Here is a 22557-nt window from a genome sequence, read left to right as displayed (position 1 = left end):
TTAACTATGATTATTTATTAAGCATCTCATTTGATTTCTTGGAATAGCTAGCTACGAATAATCCTAATAGTAGTATGTAGTATTCAGTCTTTGTAGGAAAAAGAGACTTTTGAAACAATACCTTGTACAAGTGTTTGATCTTGATACCTGTCACCAAACCAGTAGGTTCAGCCTCAAAATACTTGTTTTGAGTTATCCCAGAATCTTTCATTTTTTCTTTTTTAATTTTAATTCTTGGTTTGCTTGGTTTGAACCAGTACGAGTGCTACAAAGAAAGCCAAAGTGAAATTACCAAAGCGAACATTAAGAAATGAAGCACTCTATCTGAACAGTCTTATAACAAGTAAATCAACTGAGTCATTGTCAAAAAATAGGTGAAATGAAGAAAAGTCCAGGATCAGGAAACTTCGCTGATGAATTCTACAGATCATTTAAATAAGAGTTAACAGCAGTCCTTCTCCAAGTCTTCCAAAAAGTATAAGAGGAGGAAACATTCCATAATTCATTCTTATAAGGTCAGTGTTACCCTGACACCAAATCCAGATAAAGAGATCACAAAGAAAGTAACTATAATCCAATATATCTTATGACTATAGATGCAAAAATCAACTACTAGCAAACTGAATCTAATAAGCATATCAAAAGAAGTATACATCATGATAAAGTGTGATTTATCCCAGGAATGCAGGGGTGTTTCAACAAAAGAAAGTCAATCAATGTAATATATCACTTTAATAGAACAAATGGAAAAAACACACGTGGTCACCTCAATTGATGGAAATAAAGCCTTTGACAAAGTGTTTCAAGATAAAGAAGAAAACTATATCAAAATGATAAATCATAACAAAATGATATCAAAATGATATGAATTTTTATGAAAAAAATTCATAGATAATATCATACTCAATGGTGAAATACTGAAAATCTTTCCCCCTAATATCAGGAACAAGATAACGAGGCCTACTTTCACTTTTGCTACTCACCACTGTACTGGGAGATTCAGTCAGAACAATGAGGCAGAAAAAGAAATAAAAGGCACTCAAATTGGAAAGGAAAATGACATGATCCTACTTATTAAAAAAACCCCAAAGAATACACCATCAAACTAGTAGAGATAAACAAATTCAGCAAAGGTGCAAGGTATATGAACAATATGCAAAAATAAGTTGTAGTTTTATATACTAGCAACAAACAATACAAAAAGAAAACTAACAATTCCAGTTACAATAGAGTCCAAAAGAGTAAAATACTTGGGAATAGAGTTAACAAAAAGTGAAAGACTTGTACACTGAAAACTATAAAACTTTGCTGAAAGAATTTAAATAAGACCTACAAATAATATTTTAAATATGGCAATGTTAGTTAAGACAATCAACAAATTCAATGTAATTCTTATAAAAATTTAGATGAACATTTTTGGAGAAATACAAAAACTGAGCATTAAGTTCATATGGACTTGCAAGAGGCCCCTAACAGCCAAAACAACCTTGGCAAATAAGAACTAGGTTGGAGTACTCACACTTTCAAATTTCAAAGTTTACTATAAATATACAATAATCTAAACAGTATGGTACTGTTATAAGGATATGTATATAGGTCAAAGGAACAAAATTAAAGGTCCAGAAATAAACCAGTACATCTGTGGTCAATCTTTTCCATCAAGTGTGCTAAGTCCATTTAATGGGAAAGAATAGTCTTTTCAAATAGCGTTGTCAAGACAACAGGATATCCACATGCAAAAGACTGAAGTTGGATCCCTACCTCACACTGTACAGAAATTAAATAAAAATTGACCAATGATCTAAATATAAATGATAAAAATCACCAAACTCTTAGAAGGAAAAATAGACACTTTATATTTGTCATTGTCAAGACTTTATATTTCACAATGGCTACTAAGATATGACACCAAATTCACAGCAACAAAAGAAAAATTGGTAAATTGGATTAATCAACACTTAAAGCTTTTATGCATGAAAAGACACTGTCAAGATAGTGAAAAGACAACCCACGGGATGGAAGAAAACATTTGCAAACCATGTATCTGGTAAGAGTCTAGTGTCCAGAATATATACGAAGACAAGCAACCCAATTTTAAAACTGGCACAGAACTTGCATAGACATTTTTCTAAATAATATATACAAATGGTCAATAAGTACATTAAAAGACCTCAGCATGATTAGTCATTAGGGAAATGCAAGCCAAAACAAGATACACCTTATATCCTCAAGGGTACAATAAAAGCAAAAAAAAAAAAAAAAAGGAAAGAAACAGTTCAGTGGTTTCATTAAACATAGAATTACCAAAAACCACCAAACTGAAAACATTAAACATAGAATTACCACGCCTAGGTGCAGTCCCAAATTCCACTCATAGATATAGTTCCAAAAGACCTGAAACAGGTATTCAAACAAACACTTATACATAAATGTTCATAGCATCACTACTCAATAGTCATAGGATGTCCTGTACTTCCGACTAAGAATGAATAGATAAAGGAAATGCTTAACCTCTGTATATATACAATAGAATATTATTCAGCAATCAAAAAGACTGAAGTACTGATACATACTATAACATGGATAAACCTCAAAAACATGGTAAGCAAAAGAAGTCAGACACAAATGATCACATATTGACTGACTCTATTTCTTTGAAACATCCAGAATTGGTAAATCCATTGAAAAAGAAAGCTGATTAGTAATTACTAGGGACTTGGGATAGGGGAAAATGGGATATGACTTCTTAATGAGTAAATAATTTTACTTTTGGGTGATGAAAACATTTTGGAACTAGATATATGCGTGTATGGGGTTTCCTGGGTGGCTTAGTGATAAAGAATCCAGCTGCTAATGCAGGAGACAACAGAAGATGTGGGTTTTATCTCCAGGAAGATCCCCTGGAGGAGGAACTGGAAAGCCACTCCAGTATTATTGCCTGGATAATCCCATGGACAGAGGGATATTGTCCAGGATTCTGTCTCTGGCAGGCTATACTCCACTGGGTTGTAAAGAGTTGGACACGACCGAGCAACTGAGCATACCACATATGCATGTATATTGTAAATGTATAAAATGGTTACTTTTAACTTATATGAATTTCACCTAAATTAAAACATTAAATGTGAAAAAAATCAGGCACTATAAAATTAAAAACACTGTAGCTTGGTTTACTTTCTGAGATACAGGAAATCTGCTACATACTTTCAGGGGTTATTTTGCTGTTGTTTGGTCCCTAAGTTTAGTCTGACTCTTTGCGACACCATGGACTGTAGCATGGCAGGCTCCTCGGTCCTTCACTATCTCCTGGAGTTGGCTGAAATTCATGTCCATAGAGTCAGTGATGTTATCTAACCATCTCATCCTTAGCCACCTCCTTCTCCTTTTGCCTTCAATTTTTCCCAGCCTCAGGGTTTTTTCCAATAAGTTGGCTCTTTGTACCAGGTGGCAAAGTATTGGAGCTTAAGCTTCAGCAACAGTTCCTCCAATGACTATTCAGCATTAATTTCCTTTAAGATTGACTGGTTTGATCTCCTTGCAGTCCGAGGGACTCTCAAGAGTCTTCTCCAGTACCACAGCTTGAAAGCATCAGTTCTCCATAAAGAAGCTCAGCCTTCTTTATGGTCCAATTCTCACATGTGTACATGACTACTGGAAAAATTATATCTTTGACTATATGGATCTTTGACTATACAGACCTCAGCAAAATAATGTCTCTGCTTTTACTATGCTAACTATGCTTTCCTTCCAAAGAGAAAGCGTCTTTTAATTTCATGGCTGCTGTCACCATCCACAGTGATTTTGGAGCCCAACACAATAAAAATCTGTCACTGCTTCCATTTCCCCCCTTCTATTTGCCATGAAGTGATGGGACCAGATGCTATGATCTTAGTTTTTTGAATGCTGAGTGTTAAGCCACTTTTTAACTCTACTCTTTCACCCTCATCAAGAGGCTCTTTAGTCCTCTTCACCTTCTGCTATCAGAGCAGTATCATCTTCATATCTGAGGTTGCTGATATTTTTCCCTGTAATCCTTATTCCATCTTGTGATTCATCCAGTCTTGCATGTTGCATGATGTATTCTGCATATTAGGTTAAATAAGCAGGGCAACAATATACGGCCGTGTCATACTCCTTTCCCAGTTTTGAACCAGTCGGTTGTTTCATGTCTGGTTCTAAATGCTGCTTCTTGACCTGCATACAGCTTTTTCAGGAGACAGGTAAGGTGGTATGGTACTCCCATCTCTTTAAGAATTTTCCACAGAGTTTTGTGATTCACACACTCAAAGGCTTTAGCATGGTCAATGAAGCAGAAGTAGATGTTTTTCTGGAACTCCCTTGCTTTCTCCAGTGAGCCAATGTTTGTTGGCAAATTGATCTCTGGTTCCTCTGCCTTTTCTAAACCCTGCTTATACATCTGGAAGGTCTCAGTTCACGTACCTCTCACAATACTAAAGAATGTTCAAACTACCATACAATTGTGCATATTTCACATACTAGTAACGTTAAGCTCAAAATCCTTCAAGTCAGGCTTCAGAGGTATGTAAACTGAGAGATAGCGACAGACATCACTCTCTTGGGCTCCAAAACCACTGCTGATGGTGACTGCAGCCATGAAATTAAAAGATGTTCCTTGGAAGAAAAGCTATGACAAACCTAGACAGCATATTAAAAAGAAGAGACATTACTTAGCTGACAAAGGTCCATCTAGTCAAAGCTATGGTTTTTCCAGTAATCATGTCTGGATGTGAGTTGCACTGTAAAGAAGTGGCGCATCAACTTTCAAAAAATTGATGCTTCTGAACTGTGGTGTTGGAGAAGACTCTTCAGAGTCCCTCGGACTGCAAAGAGATCCAACCAGTCAATCCTAAAGGAAATCAGCCCTGAATATTCATTGGAAGGACTGATGTTGAAGCTGAAGCTCCAATACTTTGGCCACCTGATGCAAAGAACTGACTCATTAGAAGAGACCTTGGTGCTGGGGAAGATTGAAGGCAGGAGGAGAAGGGGACGACAGAGGATGAGATGGATGGTATCACTGACTCAATGGACATGAGTTTGACCAAGCTCTGAGAGTTGGTGATGGACAGGGAAGACTGGTGACCTGCAGTCCATGGGGTCACACAGTTGGGCTGAGCAACTGAACTGAACTGAACCCTCCACTCACCAGGACCTAAGAAACTATCACATATGAACTTAACAGGGAACATCATAGTTTACAGACACTTTTACATTTCTTTATTCTCCAAACTAAGTACTACTTGACTGAAGAACAGCTACATTACTCACAATGTTTTAATGTACAGTGTTTCAGTATCTTATTCATACTGTGCATATGTGGAAGGCCTTTAAAGTATATCAAGAAATGGCTAGTATTTCAGTATGGATGGCATGCGAATGATTCTGTACATGCCCTTGCTCATAAGGACTATGGTTTTCACAACAATAGCGGCATTAGAACTTACCATAAGAAAAAAGTACCATGGTTGGGGAATGCCATACTGCCCTGGAAAGACAGCTTCTATGTACCAGGTCACAAGGCCATACAAGAAAGCATCAATTACAAGCATTCCCATCATATAGCCAAAGGTGAGTGTATCCTCAAGGCTGGCTGGTGTCCAAATGTTATTCCAGTTAACACCATTTTCTGAAATAAAAGGAGATATATACCATAGATGACAGCTCTGTGATTGAAACAGCAAAAGGCAAAACAAAACAAAAAAGAAACAGTTGATACTCTAAATTTTACGAAGGTGAATTATTTATATGTTGATACCCTTAGTAATTAGTTCATCCAAGAAAATGATGGAATATATAATAACACTGATTTCTTTCCTCCTCCCGTGAAAATCTACAAAAATAATAGGAATGACTGAGATAATGTCAATGACTAAAACAAAAATAAAGAGTAACAAAGACAGCCAAGAAAAAAACATACCTATTAGAAACTATCCCTCTACTTTTCCTCTAATGTTAAGTTCCCACTGAAATAACCATTAGTATATATACACATTTGGAAAAACATTTAATATCACTAGAGAAGGATGATTACCAAGTAGACGAGAAAAAGAAGTTTTGCTGACAGTACTGATGGAAAGGGAAAAGCATGTCACCAAAAGATGACAAGCAGCACAACTGAAAAAGCATCAGGGTCTGCGATGAACTCCTAATGCAAATAAGAAAGATATTAAACACAATGGCCCATGAAACCCATCCTGCCTTCAACTTTAGCCCTTCTCCTATAGCTCAGCACCATGAGAAGAATATTCATAAACACGGTGTCTTTGAGAAAGCTGTATAAGCAAAGGCACTAGCCTGAGAAAAAAGAATTTGGTCAATTAAAGGTGATTATCAAAATGAGAGGCAATGAAGAGTACATTAGAAAATGTAGGAAAAAAAAGAATGCAGAATACAAACTTCGGGAAGTCTATCATAACTTGAGAAATTCTGCTACTGAAAATAAAATAGGAGTTCCTGAAAAACAAAAGTAATACAAAAAAAGAAAGAGCAAATGATTAATAAAATAACTTCACAAAAGTAACTCAGAACAGTAAAACTGTTTTAGTTTTAATTCTGTTGCAATTAAGCCGATTAAATTAATTAATTAAACTTAGTAAATTTTCTAATGCTTCATGTATAAAGTAAGAATGATCTAAGTGTCCACAAAGAAATCTTATATATATTCCTGTGATTGGCTACTCATTTGGATTAGACTGTTGTTCACAGATGAGAAAACTATCTTCAATCCTCATTAATCAATAAATGCAATGAAATTCCCACTAAAGATTAACAAGATTTTTCATAGAATTTAGCAAAGTTATCCTAAAGTTCAAGAGGTAAGCAAAATGATAATAATGACTGAAGAGCAACAGGTATGAAGACAAGACCAACAGATATTAAGACTTATTATAAAGCTATAATGAGTAAAACCACCATGGCATTGACACAAAAACTGACTAAAAAAGAATGGAAACTATTAATATCACTAGAACCAGATCCATGCATGTATTGAAACGTGATGTGAAGTAGGCGAAATGAAAAAGCAATAGAGAACAATAGACACTCCAATAAATTATTGTAAAAGCTTGATTTTCATGTGAAAAATAAATAAAATTAGGTTCTTATATAAAATAGATACAGCAATTCTATGCATATTGAAAATTCAGATGTAAAAATTTAAAAAGACAAAATTTAAAAGAAAATATAGGATTATCTTTATGACTCTGGGTATTGAAGGATTTCTTGAAGATTACACAAATGTATAAATTAAAGGAAAAGACTGACAAACCTGATTACATTATAGTATTTTTTTTGGAAAAAAGATACCATGAACACAAGTTAAATGAATCACAGTCTAAGGATAGTTATTTACATTGTGGATAACTGTAGCCATGAAATTAAAAGATGCTTGCTCCTTGGAAGAAAAGCTATGACAAACCTAGACAGCATATTAAAAAGCAGAGACATCACTTTGCAGACAAAGGTCTGTATAGTCAAAGCCATGGGTTTTCCAGCAGTCATGTATAGATGTGAGAGTTGAACCACAAAGAAGGCTAAGCACTGAAGAATTGATGTTTTTGAACTGTGGTGTTGGAGAAGACTCTTGAGAGTGCCATGGACAGCAAGGAGATCAAACCAGTCAATCCTAAAGGAAATCAACATTGAATATTCATTGGAAAGGCTGATGCTGAAGCTGCAATACTCTGGCCACCTGATATGAAGAACGGACTCACTGGAAAAGACCCTGATGCTGGGAAAGATTGAGGTCAGGAGGAGAAGGGGGTGACAGAGGATGAGATGGTTGGATGGCATAGCCGACTGAATGGACATGAGTTTGAGAAAACTCTGGGAGATAATGTAGGACAAAGAAGCCTGGTGTGCTGCAGTCCATGGGATAGCAAAGAGTCAGACATGACTGAGCAACTGAACAACAACTTAACAACATTTAGACAATTCAAATACTTTTATGTAGCAAGAAAGCCTTCCTTTTCTCCCTTAAAACTGATAGATTTAGATGCTATTTTTTACTTAGCATAAAAGATAAAATAATTCCATGGTATAAAGGATATAAAATTTTGAAATACTCCCCAATTTACCATCCATTTCTCCTTATCTTCTAATGTTCTGGCGTTTTGTGTCCTGGGAAGCAGCAATGCAAATATCCGTTTGAAAAGGATGTCCCTTCTAAAAATGAAGACAGGTAGGAAAGGCAGCCCCTCACTTCACATAAGAAAAGAAGGAAAATAAGGTACAGAGGACAGGTACATGGATCCTAGGTTTTCCTATTTCAGGGAAACCGTGGTGAAATGTTCAGGTGGGATCATGTAGAATATCCAACATTGCATGATTGGTGGCATTGTTACTGGCAGAGTAAGGCAGCTAGATAAATAAACCTGAAGTGATGTTCCTGGCCCCTCATACCTTAAAAGTCGCATTCAGAGCCTGTATAACTTTCCAAGTGTTTATAAAGGCCAAAGAGTCTCAGAGAGGGCCAGAGGAAGGCAGAGAACTGAATGAGGACTTTTAAGGCTAGATCTAGCCAGCACCGTGTTTCTACCAGATGCGGGCCAAACATAAAGAGTCACACTTCAGTCTGTGAGAGTCCATAAAGCAGCTCAGGCTAGGTACTCTACTACAGATATAAAAGATCCAGAAGATGCCACATGTATTTGAGGCCACCATGTCCTTCCCTCATAAGAGATCTCATAAATTTCCTTCCCTTCCATAGTATTTTGAAGAATATAAGAAAGAAAGAGATGTCTGAAAAACTGACTCATTCAGAAGAACCTGAGTAAATCATTAAATTAGACTTACACTTATTTTCTTCAGCAGAGTAGTGCTGAGTTTGGAGGAAAATTAGTTACAGGAAATAAAGACCTTATATATGCTTTTGACATGAAAGTAGTATAATGTATTATTGGAACAGATGTAGAAAAACTCATGTATTACTGGTGGGAGAATAAACTGATCTAACCTTTTTGAAGATTATCATAATATTAATTAAATCAAGCTATGAATACCATATTAGATATTATATTTAGGAATTTATTTATTTATATATTATTATTCATGCCGTATGAGAAAATACATGAATACAATTGAGGGCAGTAGCAAAAAGCTGGAAAATTCTTAAGCATACATTGATAAAGAATGGTTAATTAATTATAATACCTCTTTGCAATGGAATACTAAACAACTTTGTAAAAGAAAAGAGTCTATCTCTATGTGGGAAGAGGTCTAACATATATTATTAGGTAAATAAGGAAAGTTGTAGAATAGAAGGTTAGTTCACACAATTGCCTTCATAGTAAAAAAACAAATCCGGAAATAATTTTTATAGTATGTTCTTACCTCTTTACCCACTGTCCCACCCACACTGCCTCTTTCTACATTTCTAGGAATCAAATAGAAAAGGCAAAACTTGCAAGGCAAACGCTTACGTTTTGTTTCGAACTTGACAAGGAGTTTAATCCCCAGTGCCAAGGCAATATTTGGGCTAAGACAAGCAGCTACCTTCATGGCGAGGTTTATCCGTCCATAGTGTTGAGCAATGGAGTTAAATGGAAAGAAACTGGCAAAATATATGAGGCTTCCAGCAGAAGCAGCCAAACGGGCTGCAAATTAGAAGGAAATTATAAGGTCAGGTTAAAGCAATATACAAAATAATGAATTATAAATAAATTATAAATAAATTCATAAGAATACACTAAAGGATAAGAATTTAAACTCTATGAGGGAAGAGAATTTATCTTTTTCGCCCTCATATCATCGATGTCTGGAACACAGTATGTGTTCAGTAAACATTTATTAAATGAATGAATTAATGTATAGGATGACAATGTATAGGATATTTACCACGTACGATAAAAATGTGCAGTCATTTAAACAAAGAATGACCCTTACATTTGTTCCTTTCTCCATTCTAAAACTTATTTATTCATTATTACTTGGTCTGGAGAATTATAAATGCACACCATTAGTATTAACATAAATTTAATATCTTTGTGTTTCTAGAGTTTGAAATTATGGGTAGAATAATAAGCCATGGATGAAGTTTTTAACACATGCTTTCACTCTAAATCATGATAGTTAAAAGAGAATAGTTAAATGAATAGTTAATTATTGAGAGTTGGATATGATTAGGTCCATAAATACAGGCTCCTGTAAGCTAGAAGAAGAATTTTTGTCAAGATTATCATTGAGACAGGAGATCAAGATGGTGGAGTAAGAGGACGTGGTGCTCACCTCCTTTCATGAACACATAAAAAAAATACATACACATGTAGAATAATTCTCACTGAAAACTAACTGCAAACAGGTATAAAGATTATTGTAAAATCAAAGCTCTAAGAAAGATTCTCACAGACTATGATAGGATGGGAAGAAAAACAATCAGGTTGTGGAACCTGTGCCCTTGGGAGGGGAATCAGAGATTGCATGGGTGGACATTTGCCATGGCGACTGAGCAGGCTGAGCCACAGACTGGGTGTCCCAGCCCTCGGGTCCTATATGGAGAAGACAAGCCCCTTGGCTGGTTGGAGAACCATGGAGACAGAATAAAATGTTGGAGATGCCTGGACTCCACTTGTGAGGAATGTTCAGGTGCTCGCTTGCCCCAGGCAAGGCTGAGAAAGATCTTTTCCAGCAGCGGCAGGGTTTCCTGAGACCACCTCCCTACACTCCCCAGCCCAAGCCAAGCAAAAATACTAGCACTGCTCACTCCACACTACAGTGTGGCACTGGAGCTAGGGTGGTCAGGATTTAAAGACTCAAACTTGGGATGCAGAGACGACCCAGTCCCAGGGATGAGCCCACGTGGGTGGTGGCCATTTTTGGCACCTTAAGTGACGTTCTAGAAGCAACCCAGACCTTTGACGCCAGCACGGCTGCTGGGCTTCCCACAATTGCCTGTGTGCCCTTGTCCAAGCTGGAAAAACTCTCTGGCCCCACTCACAGCACACATAGTGTGGCACTAGATCTAGGACAGTCATGACCAGGGAAGAGATGTGATTATCAGCTGCATCTGAGCAGAGTGGCAGATGCCCACACAGGCAAAAACTGGACTCCTTTTAGGTGCATGTGCCCACTTGCTTCAGCATACCCCTCCTTTGAGGCAAAAGTCCTGGTAAGGACCTTGTAAAGTGAAAAGGTTACAATTATATTGTCACCCTTCTTATTTATCTGATCAACAACATCAGCTATGCAGATGACACCACCCTCATGGCAGAAAGAGCCTCTTGGTGAAGGTGAAAGGGGAGAGTAAAAAAGGACTGATGCTGAAGCTGAAGCTCCAATACTTTGGCCACCTGATGTGAAGAGCTGACTCATTGGAAAAGACCCTGATGCTGGGAAAGATTGAATGCAGGAGAAGGGGACAACAGAGGACAAGATGCTTGGACAGCATCACCAACTCAATGGACATGAGTTTGAGCAAACTCCAGGGGATGTTTAAGGACAGGGAAACCTCACATGCTGCAGTCCATAGGGTCGCAAAAAATTCAGACATGACTGAGTGACTGAACAACAAAGCATCTATTTATGGTAAAAACTCTCCGGAAAGCAGCATAAAGGGAACATAACTAAACATTGTAATGACCATTTATGACAAACCTCTGGCAAACATCCTACACAATGGTGGGAAGCTGAGAATATTTTTTTCTAAGATCATGAACATAACAAGGATGTCCACTCTCACCAATTTTATTCAACATAATTTTGCTATAGCAATCAGAGAAGAAAAAGAAATAAAGGGAATAAAAATTGGAAAAGAAGAAGTAAAACTTTCACTGTTTGCAGATGATGTGATACTATAAATAGAAGATCCTAAAGATGCTACCAGAAAACCACTAGGGCTCATCAATGAATTTGGTAAAGTTGCAGGTAACAAAATTAACAGAGAAATCTATTGCATTTCTACACACTAACAACAGAAGATCAGAAAGAAATTCAAGAAGCAATTTCATTTACCACTGTATCAAAAAGAGTAACAAACCTAGGAATAAGCTTACCTAAGGAAACAAAACACTTGTACTCTGAAAACTACAAGATGCTGATGAAAGCAACCAAAGAAGACACAAACAGATGAAAGACATGCCATGGTCATGGGTTGGAAGAATCAACATAGTCAAACAAGGAAATCTAAAGACTGAATGCAATCCCTATCAAATTACCAAAGGCATTTTTTCACAGAATTGGAACAAAATATCCAAAACCTTGTATGGAGAAGCAAAAGCCTCCATGTAGTGAAAGCAATCTCAAGAGAGAAAACAGAGCTGGAAGATCAGGCTCCCTGACTTCATATTATATTACAAAGCTACAGTCATCAAAACAGTATGGTACTGCCACAAAAACAGAAATATAGACCAATGGAAAAGGATAGAAGGCCCAGAAATAAACCCACACACCTATGGTCAATTAATCTATAACAAGGGAGGCAAGACTACATGATGCTGGAAAGACACTCTCTTTAACAAATGGTGCTGGGAAAACTAGACCGTTATATGTAAAAAATGAAATTAGATCATTCATTAACACCATACACAAAAGTAAGCTCAAAATAGATTAAAGACCTAAATGTGAGACTGCACACTACAAAACTCCTAGAGGAAAACACAGGCAGAGCATTCTCTGACATAAATTGCAACATCCTTTTCAAACCATCTCCCACAATAATGGAAATAAAAACAAAAACAAACAAATGGGACCTACTTAATCTCAATTGCTTTTGCACAGCAAAGGATACAATATACAAAATGAAAAGACAACCCAGAGACTGGGAGACAATATTTGCAAATGACTTGACCAACATTAGCCTGCAAAAACTACAAACAGTTCATGAGGCTTAACATCATCAAAACAATACAATACAATTAAAAAATGGACAGAACATCTAAGTAGACAATTCTCCAAAAAAGATATACAGATGGTCAGGAGGCACATGAAAAGAGGCTCAACATCACTAATTATTAGATAAATGCAAATCAAAACTATAATCAGGTATCACCACAAACTAGGCAAGTGGCTATTATCAAAAAATCCACAAACAATATATATTGGAGAGGTTGTGGAAAGAAGGGAACCCTCCTACACTGTTAACAGGGTATTGGTGCAGATGCTATGAACAGTATGGATGTTCCTTAAAAAACTAAAAGTAGAGCTACCATATGACCCTTCAATCCCAACGTTGGGCATATACCTGGAGAAAAAAACATGGTCCAAAAGGATACATGCACTGCACTGCTCATTGAAGCATTGTTTACAATAGCCAAGACAGGAAGCAACCTAAATGTCCATCAACAGAGGAATGGATAAAGAAAATGTAGTACATATATACAATGGAATATCACTCAGCCATTAAAAGGAATGAAATAATATTATTTGCAGCAACATAGATGGGCCTAGAGAATGTCATAAGGAGTTATTAAAGTTGGACAGAGAAAGATAAATATTGTATGACATCCCTTACATACAGAATCTAAAAAGAAATGATAAAAATGAACTAATTTATAGAAGAGAAACAGACTCACACACTTAGAGAATGAACTTATTGAAGTGCGAAGGATGGGAGGAAGGGATAATTAAGGAGTTTAGGATCAGCCTGTACACAATGCTATATTTAAAGTGGATAACCAATAAGGACCTAGTGTATATCACAGGGAACTCTGCTCAATGTTATGTGGCAAACTGGATGGGAAGGGAGTTTGGGGGAGAATGGATACCTGTATATGTATGGATGAGTCCTTAACTGTAACCTGAAACTATCACAAACTTGTTAATCAGCTATGACAGTATTAGTCGCTCAGTCATGTCTGACTCTTTGCAACCCCATGGATTAATCGTAGCCCACTAGGTTCCTTTGTCCATGGAATTCTCCAGGCAAGAATACTGAAGTGGGTTGCCATTTCCTTCTCCAGGGGCATCTTCCCGACCCAGGGATTGAACCCGAGTCTCTTACGTCTCCTGCATTGCAGGCAGATTATTTACCATCTGAGCCACCAGGGAAGCCTGTTAATCAGCTATACCTCATCACCAAAAACAGTTAAAAATAAATAAAAAATCCATCTTTTGAGGTATAACTAGGTTGCTTCCATGTCTTGGTTATTTTAAATGATGCTGTAATGAATACTGGGGTACAGATATCTCTTTGAGAAGTAATTTCAGTTCCTTTGGATGTATACCTAGAAGTGGGATTGCTGTTATCTTATGGTAACTCTATTTGTAATTTTTTGAGAAGCCTCAAAACTGTTCTACAGAGTGGCTACAACAATGTATATTCCACCAACTGTATATAAAGGTTCTTTATTCTCCATATCCTCACCAACACATGCTATATTTTGTAATCTTGGTAATAGCCAACCTAACACAATTGTGATAATTCAATTGTGACAATTGTGATAATTCAATTGTGATAATTGAATCTGAATTCCAGATTACCACATTATGAAATTTAAATTTAAATGTCAAGTTTTGAAAAAATTGACAAGGAATACAGAAAAACAAGAAAGGAGAAAATAAATCAACAGCAGTTATCCCTGAGAAAGACCAGATGGTGGACTTTCTAGATAAACAGATTTAGACAAATGTTCTAAGATGCTCACACAGCTAAAGAAAGATGAGGATAAACTCAAGAAAATGATGTATGAACAAAACAAAATATCAATAAAGAGGTGAAAAACATAGAAAGGAATAAAGAAATTCTGAAGCTGAATAATACAATAAAAGCAAGAGTTTTCACAGGCAGGAGACTCAGTGAACTTTAAGACAATACAATTGAAAAGTTCAGTTATGAGTAATATAAGGTAATAAGATAGAAGAAAAGCAAACAGTGTAGGGATCTGTGGGATAACATTAACTGGACCAACATAAGCACTGTCAGAGTGCAAGGAAAAGAAGACAGAATAAAGGAGGAATTATTTGAAGCAAGAGTGGATGAAACTTTCCCAAACTTGATGAAAACACAAATATGATTCAAGAAGCTTATCAAGAAGCTTAACAAACTCTAAGTAGCACGACCTTCAGAAGACTGACACTGAGACTCACTGTAATCAAATTGTTAAAATCTAAAGACAGAGTTTGGAAAGGAGCAAGAGAAGAGGATCACATGCAAAGATCCTCATATGATTATTGGAAGAATTTCTAAACAGAAAGCTTGAAGGTCAGGAGGCTGTGAGTGAATATATTCAGATTTCTCAAGAAAAAAAAAAAACCAGTAAAAACCAAGAATTCTTAATGCTTCAAGTTGTTCTTTTAAGACGAAGGAGAAATGAGTAACAAATAAAAAAAAATTACCTGTCCTGGAGTCTTTTAGATTGAAAGAAATATAGTTGAGACTATATGAACAAGCAAAGATCTCCAGTAAAAGTAAATTCATGTACAATTATTAAAGCTAGTATTACTGTATCAACTATACCTCAACTTAAAAAGAGGAATGCAGGAGAGTCTGAGTCAGAGATTATGTGATGATCAAAGTAGAGGTTGGAATGATGCAATAGCCAAAAGAGTTCATAAGCCAAGAAATGTTGACTGTTTTCAAAAATGGGAAAAAAGCAAGAAAATGTATTCTTCACTATAGGCTCCAAAGGAATACAGTAGTGCTTCTTTTAGCCAACTGCACACAGGATAGTCTTCAGGATAGAGCATTTGTTAGGCCACAAATCAAATCACAAAACTTTTGAGTTAAGATAAATATCATATAAATGATCTTCTTCAACTACAACAGAACTAGAATACTGGAAAGAAAATTGAAAAATTTACAATTTTGTGGAAGTTAAACAGTATACTTCTGGACAACCAATGGATCAAAAAAGAAATAGCAAGAGAAATTAAAAGGTATATAGAGATAAATGAAAATGAAAACATAACATTAAATGAACTAAAAGCAGTACTAAGGGGCCAAATTATAGCTATAACTGCTTACTTTGAAAAAGAGGTAGGATCTCCAATCAGTAAATTAACTTCACAACTTAAGGAGCTTGACAAAAACAAACAAAATTGAAAACTATCAATAAAAAATTGAAAGCTGGAATAAAGAAGGAAATGCTAATAATAAAGATTATGGCAGAAATAAATAAAATAGAGAATTAAAAAATAGTAGAGAAAATAAATACTTATATGTGGAACTTAGAAAAATGGGACTGATGAAGTTACTTGCAAAGCAAAAGTGACTTACAGCATTAGAATATGAAGCTATGGCTACCAGGGGAAAAGGTTAGGGTAAGGGATAAATCAGGAACGTGGGATGAACAAACACACACTATATACACAAGATAGACAACCAACAAGGATATATTGTATAGCACAGGGAATTCTATTCAATATTCTGTGATAACCTGAGAAAAGAATCTTAAAGAGAGTGGGTATACATATATTAATATGCATAACAGAATTACTTTGTTGTACACCTGAAACACAATATTGCAAATAAACTATACACTAATAAAACTAAAATATTTAAAAAAACACAAGAAAAAGCACTAAAACTTTCAATCCATAAGCACAGGATATCTTTCCTTTTATTTGTATTTGCTTTAATTTCTGGTCAATGACTTACAGTTTCAAGTGAGCAAGTCTTTCACCTCCTTGGTTAATTTTATTCTTTTTGATGCTATTGTAAGAGGGAAGATTTCCTTAACTTCTTTTTTGAGTAGTTCATTGTTAACATATAAAAATGTAATTGATTTTTGTATCATTTACTTTAGTGAATTTATTTTTAAAAATTTATTTAAATTGGAGGATAATTGTTTACAATATTGTGATGGTTTTTGCCTTACATTAATATGAATCAGACATAGGGCATACATTTGTCCCCTCCATCCTGTACCCACCTCCCTCCTCAATCCATCCCTCCAGGTTTTCACAGAGCACTAGCTTTGGTTGCCCTCTGGCATACATCAAACTCCCAACGACTATCTATTTTACATATGGTAATGAATATGTTTCAATGCTATTCTCTCAAATCATCTCACCTACTCCTTCTCCCACTGAATCCAAAAGTCTGTTCTTTATGCCTGTGTCTCCTTTGCTGCCTTGCACATACGGTCCTTAGTACATCTTTCTGGATTCCATAGATCATATGGTACTTGTCTTTCTCTTTCTGACTTACTTCCCTCTGTATAACAGGCTCTAGGTTCATGCACCTCATTAGAACTGCCTCAAATGTATTCCTTTTTATAGCTGAGTAATATTCCATTGTGCATATATACCACAACTTCTTTATCCATTCATCTGCTGATAGACATCTAGGTTGCTTCCATGTCCTAGCTGTTGTAAATAGTGCTGCAATGAACACTGAGGTTTTGTTGTTGTTCACTCACTCGTGTCCAACTCTTTGTGACCCCATGGGCTGTATAGCACACCAGGCTTCCCTGTCCTTCACTATCTCCCAGAGTTTGCTCAAACTCATTTCCATTGAGTCAATGATGCCATCCAACCATCTCACCCCCTATTGCCCACTTCTCCTCCTGCCCTCAGTCTTTCCCAGCATCAGGGTCTTTTCCAATGGGTTGGCTCTTTAGATCAGGTGACCAAAGTATTGGAGCTTTAGCTTCAACATCAATCCTTCTAATGAATATCCAGGGTTAACTTCCTTTAGGATTGACTTATTTGATCTCTGTGCTGTCCAGGGGACTCTCAAGAGTGTTCTCCAGCACCACAGTTTGAAAGCATCAATCCTTTGGTGCTCAGCCAGACTTAAGGTCCAACTCTCACATCTGTGCCTGACTACTGGAAAATCCATAGTTTTGGCTATATGGAACTTTGTTGGCAAAGTGATGTCTCTGCTTTTTAATATGCTCTCTAGGTTTGTCATAGCTTTTCTTCCAAGAAGCAAGCATCTTTTAATTTCATGACTGCAGTCACTGTCCACAGTGATTTTTGGAGGGATACATATGTCTTTCAAATTCTAGCTTTCTCAGGGTATATGCCTAGTAGTGGGATTTCTGTTATATGGTAGTTTTATTCCTAGATTTTAAGGGCATCTCCATACTGTTCTCCATGGTGGTTGTATTAATTTGCATTCCCACCAACACTTTAATAGGGTTCCCTTTTCTCTACATCCTCTCAGCATTTATTGTTGACTTTTTGATGACAGCGATTCTGATCGGTGTGAGATGATACTTCATGGTGATTTTGGTTTGCATTTCTCTTATACTAAGTGATATTGAGCATATATTCATGTATTTATTAGCCATCTGTCTGTCTTCTTTGGATAAATGTCTGTGTAGGCATTCTGCTTGACAGTGAATTTATTAGTAGCAACTGTGTGTGGTCTTTAGGATTTTCCACATATCAGATTATATAGTCAGCAAAGAGAGATATTTTTACTTTTTCTTATCTGGATAACTTTTACTTCTTCTTCTTGCCCAATCGTTTGACTAGAAATTCCAATACTATACGTAAAATTAGGTTACCTGTTTGACCTTTCTAACCTTTTTAAATGAATGTTTATTGCTATAAACTTTCTCTCAGTCCTGCTTTTCCTGCATCCCAAAAGTTTTGGTATGATTCTATTTGTTTTCATTTCCCTGAAGATATTTTCTTATTTTGACTCCTTCTTTGACCAAAAACTGGCTGTGTTTTTTTAAAAATCACAAATTTTAAGTTTTTTTTTCTTTTTTTGGTTTTATTCCATTGTGATTGAAAAGTAAATGGAATTTCAATCTTCTTAAGTTTTTAATGACTTGTTTTCTGACCTAATGTGTTAGGCTCTAGACTATACTCCACGTACACTTCAGAAGACTATATTCTGTTATTGGGTGAAACGTACTGTGTATGTCTATTGAGTTCATTTGGTCAATGGTGCTCAAATCTTGTTTCCTTACTGATTTTTCTCTCTAGATGATCTACCCATTTTTGAAAGTGGGGATATTGAAGTTTTCTCCTCCAACTGTATTGCTATTTCTCCCTTAATGTATTTCAATATATGCTTTATATGCTTAGGTATTCTGATGGTTGGTCCATATATAAGTTATTTCTTCTTGATGCATTGAACTTTTTGTCATCATGTAATGTCCTTTTTTGTTCCTTGTGAATTTTTAACTTAAAATCTATTTTTATGTTCTAAGTGTAGCTACCATCTCTATTTTTTGGTCAATATTTTTATGTAATGTATATTTGCATCCCTTCATTGTGAAACTAAGTGTGCCTTTAATTCTAAAGTAAGTCTTTGTAGACAATAAATCATTATATCTTTTTGTGTGTGTGTTCATTCTTTGTTTTCTGATTGGCATGTTTAATCCATTTATGTTTTAGTTATTATGGACAAACAAGGACTACTATTCCCATTTTGCTACTTGTTTCTGTCGGATCTGTCATTCTTTGTGTCTTTTACTCTCTTGCTATCTTCCTTTATGATTTGTTGATCTTTTGTAGTGAGATGTTTTGTCTCTCTTTTCCGTATGTATATATTTTAGATTTTACTTAAAATGTAACTATCTCATTTACACCAATAACAATTTCAAGTGCATAAGTCTACACTTTCAATTCTCCCCCTCAAAGTTTGCTAATTCCATCTTTTATATTGTTATGTATCAAGAATTTAAAATTTTTTATTCTTAATACTTTAACTTTTACAGTACAATTAAAAAGGATTTATTTACTATCATTACAACATTATAATACTGTATTTGTCTAGACATTTGCCTTTATCAGTGAGTCTGTGCTTTCACATGCTTTGCACTCTTCTTTATCATCCTTCTGTTTCAACTTAAAGAAGATCCTGTAGAATTTCTTTTAATGCAGATATAGTGGTGATAAATTCCCTCCAATTTTGTCTATTCCTTCAGTTTTAAAGTACAGTTTTGCTCAGGATAGCATTCTTGGTTGGCAGGTTTCTTTTAGCACTTCAAATGTATCATCTCATTCCTTCCTGGCTTTCATGGTTTCTGCTTACAAGGAGTTCCTTGAACATGATCATTCGCTTTTCTTTTCCTGCTTTCAAAACTGTATGTTTTTCTTTTAGTTCTGACCATTTGATTATAACTGAGACATTGAGACAATGTAGACTTCTTTTGGTTCATCATGTCTGGTGTTTATTTTGAGGCTTCATGAGTCTGGATGTTCACTTATCTCTCCAGATGAGAGAAACTGTTACCATATTTCATTCAATAAATTTTCTATTTCCTTTTCTTTTCTCCTTCTGAAGTTCTCATTACATATATATATATATTCATTTTTATGTGCCCCTTAATCTCTTAGACTTTCATTTTTTTCGAGCTTCTAAATTGATAATTTCAAATGTCCTATATTGAAATTTGCTGATAATTTCTTCTGCTTGATAAAGCCTGTTTTTGAATCATCTTAGCAAACATTTCCAGAGAAGGCAATGGCACCCCACTCCAGTACTCTTGCCCGGAAAATCCCATGGACAGAGGAGCCTGGTGGGCTGCAGTCCATGGGGTCGCGAAGAGTCGGACACGACTGAGTGACTTCACTTTCACTTTTCACTTTCATGCATTGGAGAAGGAAATGGCAACCCACTCCATTGTTCTTGCCTGGAGAATCCCAGGGACGGCGGAGCCTGGTGGGTTGCCGTCTATGGGGTCACATAGAGTCAGACACGACTGAAGTGACTTAGCAGCAGCAGCAAACATTTCAGTTCAATTATTAAACTCTTTGACTAAATATTTCTATTTGGTTATTCTTAAAAAACCATTCCTGTTGGCATTCTCAGTTTATGTATCATTTTTCTGAATTAATTCAGTTATGTTTTTGTCCTTTTGTAACTTGAGTTTAAAATAACTATTTTGAATCTCACCCCATGCAGTTAAGATATCCTTTCTCATGGTAGGTTACTAAATATTTATTTCTGTGTGTGTGTCTCATGTGAGTTTGCGTATTATTTTGTCATGTTTTCATGGTTCTTCCTGTTCTTTGTTGCTTTCCATTAGTGTATGCACATTTTAAGAAACTTCTACTTCTCTCAGTCTTTAAGGACCGGCTCTGATTGTGAAAGACTACCATTCAATCCAGTTAGATTCTGGGCATTTGTTCTTAGCTGCCCCATGTCCAGTATATATATATTTCCCTTAAGGAGCTCATATTATTTCACTCCCTCTATAGTCTATGACAGTTTAGTCAGTGCTCCATGTGAGGCAAGACAGAAACCAGACCCTCGCACTGTGCCCTGGAAGGCTAGAGATGTTGGGAGCCACAATCCACTAGATTCTCTTCCTCCTGGAGAAAAATCCTGTTCTACACCTTCCGTAAATCTTGCAGATCTGTTCTGGTTGTAAGATGCTGCCTGCCCCAATTCCTTTGTTCTTAGCTGCCCTGTTCACCAGGACTGTGTCAACTTCTGCAGTGCTCCCTGCATGCTCTGAAACAAGCCCCTCAGGGACTGTACTGAAAGGCAGAGGAATTACAGCTATTCTCAACTCCTCTCTCCCTTCTTGGGGAGGAGCCTGTGCCTTCAGTTCTGTGTGTTCTCTAACTCTCAGAGAGTCATGTGGATCACAGGAAACTGCTCATCTTTTTTCTTCATTTCTAACTGCTCCAGGCTTCTGTTCTGTTCCAGTTTTTTCAGCACTCCATGTGTTGCAAGAGAGAAACTAGTTCTTCAGGTAACAGAAAATGGCCAGGAATGTCAGATGTTTGTCCCACTTTCTCTTACCCTGGCCCTCCTTCAGGGACAAGTCATGGGCTGAGGTTATCTCTCATGTCTGAGCTGAAAGAGCTTGGAAGAGGGGCTAATGCAGTAAAACAAAATTGCTCTCATCTACTTACCTGTGGCTACTGTCAGTGAATACCAGGTGTAGGAGTAGGAGTAGTCAATTAAAGCAAGAAACCAAACAGTGAAGCCTTTAATCACTTACTGCAATAGTATATGCAAAAACCTAACACTGGAGAAAGCACAAGCTTTCTTATTCCATTTTATCCATGGATTCAAACAGTGGTTGAGAGTCACATGGGTCATCACAGAGGTGGCGGGGGAGGGGGCTTACTCAACTAACTGTTGAGGAAGCCCTGAATAAAAGGCTTCTTAAATTTTATGGACTTGACTAGGAGTAGAAAAGTTCTGAGTGCTAAGTCAGAGTGAAGAGAAGTGTCTTCAAGATTTCACACATCAAAGAAGTCTCTGCAGAGGTAACTGCAAAGACCTCAGCCAAAGGCCCTCAATATAGACCTAGTAATAAAGGCCAGGAATGCAGATATGCAGAAGAGCATGGTGTCAGCAGGACTACACACATTCTGAAGACTCTAGGGAAGATGGCACTCCTTACCTCTTCCAGCTCCTGGTGGCTGCCAGCATTCCTTCACAGAACTCCAAATTCTGCATTTTACAATTCTAAGTTACATAAATCCTACTTCCACTTAGGCTTCTCTACACTCAGTTCAGTTCAGTCGCTCAGACATATACGACTCTTTGTGACCCCACAGACAACAGCATGCCAGGCTTCTCTGTCCATCACCAACTCCTGGAGCTTGCTGAAACTCATGTCCATTGAGACAGTGATGCCATTCAACCATCTCATCCTCTGTCCAGCCCTGCTCCTCCTGCCTCAATCTTTCCCAGGATCAGGGTCTTTTCAAATGAGTCAGTTCTCTGCATCAGGTGGCCAA

At 36.6% G+C, this 22557-nt stretch overlaps 1 protein-coding gene across 1 annotated transcript in view; it reads right to left on the bottom strand.

Moving 5' to 3' along the window:
* The window catches only part of LOC122702003 (phospholipid-transporting ATPase ABCA3-like), a 223302-nt gene that overhangs the window by 160048 nt on the left and 40697 nt on the right, over positions 1-22557 (bottom strand). Inside the window, exons 8-10 of the mRNA XM_043915525.1 lie at positions 9441-9614; positions 5466-5647; positions 122-265 (exon numbers count right to left, since the gene is read on the bottom strand). Of these exons, the coding sequence (XP_043771460.1) occupies positions 122-265; positions 5466-5647; positions 9441-9614 (500 nt within the window). The remainder of the gene's footprint in view (positions 1-121; positions 266-5465; positions 5648-9440; positions 9615-22557) is intronic.

Source organism: Cervus elaphus, chromosome 10 (assembly GCF_910594005.1).
Source record: "Cervus elaphus chromosome 10, mCerEla1.1, whole genome shotgun sequence".
In the NCBI taxonomy this organism is placed as follows: domain Eukaryota; kingdom Metazoa; phylum Chordata; class Mammalia; order Artiodactyla; family Cervidae; genus Cervus; species Cervus elaphus.
This window is presented reverse-complemented; position numbering and strand designations above follow the sequence as displayed.